The sequence below is a fragment of the Oryza sativa genome, chromosome 4, assembly GCF_034140825.1.
Source record: "Oryza sativa Japonica Group chromosome 4, ASM3414082v1".
In the NCBI taxonomy this organism is placed as follows: Eukaryota; Viridiplantae; Streptophyta; class Magnoliopsida; order Poales; family Poaceae; genus Oryza; species Oryza sativa.
The window spans coordinates 28844944-28853149 of NC_089038.1; the positions used below are offsets into that span (position 1 = coordinate 28844944).

At 45.3% G+C, this 8206-nt stretch overlaps 1 protein-coding gene across 1 annotated transcript; it reads right to left on the reverse strand.

Moving 5' to 3' along the window:
- Window positions 1-2736: 2736 nt before the first annotated feature.
- Window positions 2737-4285, reverse strand: LOC4336684 (amino acid transporter AVT3B). Its single transcript, XM_015781264.3, has one exon. The coding sequence runs from the start codon at window positions 4171-4173 to the stop codon at window positions 2896-2898; it is 1278 nt and encodes a 425-aa protein (XP_015636750.1). The 5' UTR covers window positions 4174-4285; the 3' UTR covers window positions 2737-2895.
- Between the last annotated feature and the right edge of the window lie 3921 nt (window positions 4286-8206).

An 8206-nucleotide genomic window follows, 5' to 3' on the forward strand; every position in this document is an offset into this window, starting at 1 on the left:
AAACAATATATTCTTCCTTATCTCCCTCCCCATCCTTCGGTCCTGGCGGCAGCTGGAGGCGGACGTGGTGACAATGAGGCGCACGGGCAATCGGAGGACGAGGAGATGGTGGTTGGTCTACGGCGTGCCCGACGACAGCGGCGGAGGAGGTCAGCGAGCAACTTGCTAGGAGGGGGAAGGAAGAGAAGTTTGGTGTGGCGGCAGCGGGGAAGTAGAGACCATGGGCCCGTCGGGCCACGGCCCGGGCTTCCTCCACCGCCGTTTCGTCGGCCGTTGCACCGCCGCTGCTCCATGTCCAACAAGAGCGAACCCCCGGCAACGATAGGCCACAGCTCACCCACATCCTCCTTGTTCTGGACCACCACGACGCCACCATCAACCATTCGTTGGGTACCTCGCAAGACAGACATCAAGCATGAGGCGGGATGGGTCGACCGACGTGGTGACAATGAGGGACCAACCTCTTTCCAAACGGCGACGAGCTCCCGTTGGCATGCCGCCATGAAGCGCCTGCGCGGCGGCGTCCATGAAACCACACATCAATTTGGAGTGTGCCCTGAAAATCAGTGAGCGGGGGATCCGTGGACAACACGGCCTCAGTCTTGTCGAGGCACGCGGGGACAGCGGCCTCATGGGCCTCCAACACCACGAGGGACTCGGAGGTGTAGGTGTCGCGGCGGCTAAGGCCTTGTCGAGCAATGCGGAGTGGGAGACAAGGTTCTCCTCGAGAGAGGCGAAGTGCGTGAGCGGCTGGTGGGAGTTGAGGTGGGCGAGGATGCGTCCGCCGGTCCTCGAGCTTCTCCTCGCCAGTCACCACGCACCTCTCCTGTCGGCCGCTGCCATCAACTCTCTCCCAAGAGATGCGGTGCCGCCTACAACGCCAGCCGTCCTCCTCCTCCACCCTCCCGTCTAGTGGCAAACCTAGAACGAAAATGATTCGGGGTCCTATGCATATCATAGCTCTAGAGAACACACAATATTGATAACCAATATGACATATAGAGTATATAATTAACTACCACGTAGAGTTATAAAAAGGCATAGGAATGAAATGCTCACTGAAATATTAATCCACCATTACAAAACAAGAAAGGATAAAAACCTCCAATACCACATATTGTTTTGTCTAGAAAAGAGAAGAGATCACTTAGTAAAAAACATAATGTAAATATGTATTGAGAATGAGAATGTGAAAAAAAATACATTTCAAGATGGTTGTCTGCGTGCCTTTAAGATCTCAAATCGGCAAATTATTGCACTTTGGTAACTTTCATCAATTCTTGTTTCTCAACATAGCAAACAACACAATCCCTCAAGTGTTTCATCACTAATGCGATTGCGCAAAAATGTCTTCACAATTTTCATGGTTGAAAAACATCTTTCAATAGTAGCAGTGGCAAACAGGCAAGACTAATGCTACCTTTAAAAGCCGGTAAACCAATGGGTAACAATGACTCGTCCCTGGCGCCGCTAGCCTCCCCCTCGTTGGTGTGCAGGCGCGCGACGTGGTCCCAGATGAGGAACAATACAACTGTACAAGCTCGTTTTGCGTAATGTTGAGGAGCCCACACAAGTTGTCGTCATCACCGTCAGAGCGTGACAAGGAGATGCGGTGAAGCCAGACGATGTCCTCGAACACGGTGTTGAGCAGCACAAGGGTGCCGAGATGAGAGGGAGAGAAAGGGGGGAGAGAGAAAGAGAGAGAGGGGAGGAGGAGAGGATGACATGTGGGGCTGTATTTGTTTTGCCATGTAAGCGTCTAGTCAGCATGAGTGGACTGCGTCAATTTGCCACGTCAGCAAAACCAGCCTTCCATTCTGCCAAAGAACCTTATTTAAACGGTTTTGCAAGATCAAAGACATAATGGGCTAAAGTGGACTTTTTCCAAATTACAATAGCATGGCCCAAATGGGGTGCTCCAAGTCCTATGATGGAAACAGCAGTCAATTCATCTATGCTTGGCCACTTTTTCAAGGGAACTATCCCATTGGACTGGCATTTAGCACTCATCTTTGCCAGAGGAAGATTATTACTTGTGCCCCAGAAAGAGATGTAGCAACCATTGACAGCTCAAAGAAACATGCACCTTTCTTCCTTATCAACTTATCAAGTTGAGTGCAAGTAGAGATTTTTTGATGAGCAATTTACATAAGGAAAATTTCCAAGGATGGGCAGATGACCATAGCGCATGAAAACGCTTTAAGGCTTTGTTCGGAACAGTGGGTTCCCAACCCCTCTCTATCCTATTCCGCGCGTACGCTTTTCAAACTGCTAAACAGTGCATTTTTTTTGCAAAAAGTTTTATACGAAAGTTGCTTAAAAAATCATATTGATCTTTTTTTTAAAAAAAAGCTAATACTCAATTAATCACGCGCTAATGGACCGTTCCGTTTTTCATACGCACTGTGCGTGTTGGGAACAAATCCTTCCGAACACAACCTAAGATTAGTATACAACCAAACCAGACTTAGGCTAAGTTCATTCCAGGTGTTGCGTGGGAACTCACGGTATATAAAACGAGATGAACCATTAGCGTATGATTAATTAATTATTAATTACTACAAACTTGAAAAATATGTTTATTTGAGTTTTTAGAGAAACTTCTATATAAAAAGGATTTTTTTTTCAAAAGAACATCTCGTATATCTGGTCGTGATCTGCTAATCTATATCTGACCAAAACCATATGGATTTTACTGAGTTCCCTAACTTGACGCATGTCAATTGTCAGGCAATGGAAATAGAAGTAGGAGTATTATGTAGTATTCAATTTGAACCACGTGAACCGTGCCCAAAATCAGCATGCCAGCTGAATGTTCTTTTCTGCTAAATTCAATGTATACACATGAGCTACTAGCTGCGTTGCCTGCGCATTGTCTGCATTACTGTCAACCGCTTACACATCGGAAGAACTGAAGATTTGTGCGAGCGATGTCCATGTCCCGGACACCGCAAGCGCGGTCCCGACGACGATGACGGCGACGTCGCCGGCGAGCCCGGGCCACCCGACCTCAGCGCCGAACACCTTGAGGTGGAACGCCGCCGGCAGCACGAACCCGAGCAGGACGCAGACGCTGCTCCCGACGAGGGAGAGGAAGTCGGCGAAGTTGGGCACGAGCATGGCCATGAGCCCGACGACCATGACGAGGAGCCAGCGCAGCCACCAGGCGTAGCGCTTGCGGCAGAGCAGCCGCTCGGCGACCTCGTAGACCGGGTTCATCATCACCGGCATGGTGAAGAAGAGGTTGATGCAGAGACCCAGCTGCACGGTGACGGACAGCCACCCGGTGCCGAGGTTGGTGGTGATGATGTCCCGCGTGGCCGCGCCGAACGCGAGGTAACCCATGGCGCCGAACAGCCCGTACATGACGGCGATGAACGCCATGGACAGCGCGAGCGTGCCGCCGAACTTGCGCTTGTCGGCGGCCTCGGCCTCCAGCGGGAGGACCATGCCGATGCCCTCGAAGGCATAGACGGCGACGCCGAGGCCGTAGAGGATCTCCGTGGGTCCGGCGGAGGCGAACACGGGGGGCTTGTTGGCGAGCCAGGTGGACACGTCCTGGCCGAGGACGACGCCCATGGCGCCGAGATCGACGACGTCGGCGAAGATGCTGAGCGGCGCGAGGAGCGTCAGCGTCTTGATGGAGTTAAGCCCCAGCTGGAACGGCAGCATGACCCAGATGAAGATCGCCTTGGCGGTGAGGAGCGGCGACGAGGGCGACGAATCCCCAACCGGGTAAAGGTGCGCCATGGTGTTGGAGATGAAGATGAGGTAGCCGACGCAGAAGCTGGCCTGGCTGAGCACGAGCATGGCGTCAACGACGTGCCGCCCCGCGGGGCCGCACACGGCGGCGCCCAGATCCCCGAAGGAGGCGATCTTGGGGTGGTCGTAGGCGAGGCGGCGGCGGCAGGCGACGAGCAGCATCATGCAGTGGAAGGTGAGCGCGGCCACGGCGAGGAGGAGGACCGACCCGGCCACCCAGCCGGTGCGGGAGAAGGTGTAGGGGAGCCCCAGCACGCCCGACCCGACCACCGCGATGAACACGTTGGCGAACGTCTTGGGCTGCGACGACAGGTGGTGCCCCGCGCCGCCGCCGCCGTGGCCGTGGTGCGGCAGCAGCGGCGCCGCGTCGAGCCGCGACGACGACGAGCTCGCCTCCTTGTGGAGCCCCATGGTGATCGCTCGCTGGGGAATGAGAGAATTTGGGAAGCACACGACCAGCGCCGCCGCCGCGGCCGCGCACAGCCGACGACGAAGCTCGCTGTCGGAGAGATGGGGGAATCGCGTGGCTCGCCTCGTGCGCGTTCCCCTCTTGTAGTAAGGCGAAGCGCGAAGCCACGAAGCCTCGTGGACTTTTCCTCGGAAAAAACAACGTGGGCCTGGTTCACGACTTACTACCTTGTATGTGGCGTACTTGTGTGGTGTGGTGACGTCGCTTTGGATTGGTTTATGGACGAGGTGCACGATGATTCTCGGCTCGAATTGGGAATGGGAGGGGAGCTGCCACTTCTTCGGCGCGTGTGGTCGCGAGGCAACTTGTGGTTTCAACTCCATCATGTTCCAAATTATGTTTGCAACATGTTGATGGTAGGATCAATAGGAGTCAAACAACTAACGCGCTATAGTTTTCGTGTGAATGACCACTTGACGAGTGGGCTAGCGGCTATAGCCGGCTGGTTGGTTGGGTGCAGACTGCAGTGCAGTGCAGCCGAACAAAGTGCAAGTAACCGGCAGATCTTGGCAGATGACCACCACCCGGCTAATGTCTCTTGACCAAATAAGCGAGATACGGCCTATGCCGAGCAGCGATCCCGGGGCCCCGCGTCGGTCAGACGCAGGACCGCGGTCTGCTCAGGAAACCAGATGCATGTATGTGTGCGTTCGTGCCAACTGCCAGGAGCCAACACGGGCAGTGACGTTGATGCTGCAATATTTACTCCAGGAGGAGGAGATGCATGCACTTGCTCACTCGATTAACCAATACAGTTGCCTTCTATTTTTCGGCGAAGAAGTTATCCTTGGGAAAATACTTTTCTTTTGAAAGGAACTAGCTGGGTGGCCCGCGCATTTGCGCAGCTAGCACCTAAACAAAATCATATATATTTTTAAGTATGATTTTACTTGAGATTTATTAAATAGCTATCACCATATTTCTAATTATATAGTTTCTAAAAGTCACACCAGCTGCTCCCTCTTACTTCTGTCATATCCTTCTTTATTTGCTTGCTCGGTCTACCACTAAAAATAGAAAAGAAATACTCATATTCACAAACCCTGGCTATTTCTAATTCAAATTTCAGACCCTGCACACCTATTTGAAGAGGGGATGAATAATGGGCCCACATGTCAGAATTTAGGGAGTTGGTGGTGTTCCACCGCCAGTGGGCTATCCTGAATAGATTGCTCGTCGGCGCCCGTGGTTTTTTCTCTCCTGCTTTGAGAGAATTTTTCACGTTAAATCTTGTGTCTTCTGTGATTTATCTATTGTTTTTTATCGTTTCTTTGTCACTCGTTTCCTAACACCAATAAAGTTACCCTAGTGCCATAAGCTCAATTCTAATACTCTGTAATCTTTAACTCACAGACTCACTACAGTCATAGCTTGCATCATGCAAGACTGGGCCGGTTGGTTGTCCTTCATGATGAACCCAATAATTCATAAGTTGATGCAAATTAGCATGCAAAATAGTAAATGCACAGTGCTAAACTCGTTTCACTTTCACAAAATACTATTTAATCTGCTGGTGATCTGTTTCCTTGTAGATGTTCTGTTTAATCTGCTGGTGATCTGTTTCCTTGTACATTTTCCTTGAAACCAATAAAAATTGGATCTTATAGTTTTTTGAGTTTATTATCTTGTTGGGTTTCGTTTTTATAATTTCTAGAAGTCCCATCAAACGCTACCATTATACTCGTCTACGGCCCAACTATTGTCTTTTCTCTTTATTGTCATTGGAATTTTACAAATCGAACATAATTATCGTTCGGGTTCATTTTTTACTTTCTATAAGTCTCGTCAAACCGTTAGCGGCTTTGCCATTGTACTCCTTTATGGCTCATCCGCTGCCTCCATTCTTTATTGTGATTGAGATTTTAAAATCAAACATGATTATCATTGTTTTTTTTTTTACTTTTTAGAAGTTCCGAACCTTTAAAAATTGGACCTTGTAGTTTTTAGAATTTATTGTCTTGTTGGGTTTCTTTTTTATAATATTTAGAAGTCCTATCAAACGATGCCACTATACTCCTTTACGGCCTATTCTTTATTGTCATTGGGATTCTAAAAATCGAATATAACTATCGTTGGAATTTATTTTTTATTTTCTAGAAGTCCTATACACCCGCACACTGCTTCTCCTTTTTATTATCATTGAGATTTTAAAAATCGAATATGATTATCAATGGGTTTTTTTACTTTCTAGAAGTCCCGGCAACCGCCTTGCCCGTTTGCTTTACGGCCTGCCTGTCGTCCTCCTTTTAATCATCATTAGGATTATATTTGGTGTTTTACTAATAGTTTTTATATGTCGTATCAACCGTAACCACTCTACTCTTTTATGGGCTTGTTACTTAATTTATCTTGTCATGTGTTTAGATAGTCTTTTTTTTCAATAGTCTTTTTTTATCATCAATTTCTGTTGCTTATAAATTGTATTCCTAATTGATTTTTTTTATTTTTCTAGTTTCAGAATTTTTTTTTCAAATTTTAATTAATACCGTATAGTGTTCTTTTAATATTTTTATTTTTTATTTTTTGAATTTTAGTTGTTTCAAAATTGTATTCCTACTTGAACTCTCTTTTGGTTTTTCTAATTTTGGATATCATTTTATTTTTTCTGAATTTTAATTAATCTCATATTGGGTTCTTATATGAATTCTTCTTTCAATATTGCTTTTTTTAATTCCGAATTTCTGTTGAAGTCTTCTTTTCTTTTTGCTAATTATGGATTTTATTTTTATTTTTATTCCGAATATTAACTAATCTCGTATTGGGTTCTTATATGGACTCTTATCTCAATATTCCTTATTTTTAATTCCGAATTTCAGTTATTTCTAAAATATATTCCTACTTGGACTCTCCTTTTATTTTCTAATTTCAGATTTTATTTTATTTTTATTTTGAATTTTGATTAATCGCGTATTGGGTTCTTATATGGACTCTTCTCTCAATATTCCTTATTTTTAATTCCGAATTTCGGTTATTTTTAAAATATATTCCTACTTGGACTCTCCTTTTATTTTCTAATTTTGGATTTTATTTTATTTTTATTTTGAATTTTGATTAATCTCGTATTAGGGTCTTATATGGACTCCTCTTTCGATATTGCTTATTTTTAATTCCGAATTTCAGCTATTTTTAGATTGCATTTCTACTTGGACTCTTCTTTTTTTTTCTCCGATTAATGTGGGAATTTCTAGCCTCCACAGCGAATCTCATTCGTGCAAATAGTAACATGATCAATCAAATCATGCACTGCCTTGCATGGTCAAGTCTACACAAAATAGAGTCATTGTGCACTCTTCTCTAAATAACAATTTAAAATATGTTTATTTTTTAATATTATTTTTATATCTATGTTATCAAGAATAATAGCTATACTTAACAAAAATAGTCTGATAATTGCATATAGAGACGTTCATGGTTTTCAATACTGGAGAATAGATAGGGAAACAAAAGCCATGAAGGAGATGGAAAAAAAAAATCAATGGATCCTATCCAACCCAAGCGTCCATCAATTTTATCTCGCGTTGAGTTGGATGGTTTTTAGGAGCGGTTCTTATTACAAACGACATTTTTTCTCATGTTGAGTCGGATAGTTTTCGCTAACCCTTTTTTAGAAATGGTGTTTTTTTTCTCGTGTTGAGTCAGACGATTTTCTCAAACTGTTTTTAGAAACAATGGTTTTTTCTCGCGTTGAATCCTATTGTTTTCGATCCGGGTTTTTTCTATAAACAGTGTTTTTTCTGATATTTTTCCAGAGCGGCTTGTTTTTTATGAACAGTATTTTTTTCATGCGTAGTTATCTCAAACCATTTTTCAGAAATGGCACATTTCTTTCTGACAGTTTTTTCCTAGCATGTTTTCTTTTTGCTTTTTTTCTCGCTCGTTTTTTGCTTGTTTTTCTAACATTTTTTCCCTCGCGTGTTTTTTTTGCTTTTTCCAATACAGGAAAATAGATGGCGAAACAAAAGCTCAGTAGGAGAT

Excerpts from the sequence above, each read along its gene's own strand:
- LOC4336684 (XM_015781264.3), bottom strand. The coding sequence starts at position 4,173 with ATGGGGCTCCACAAGGAGGCGAGCTCGTCGTCGTCGCGGCTCGACGCG.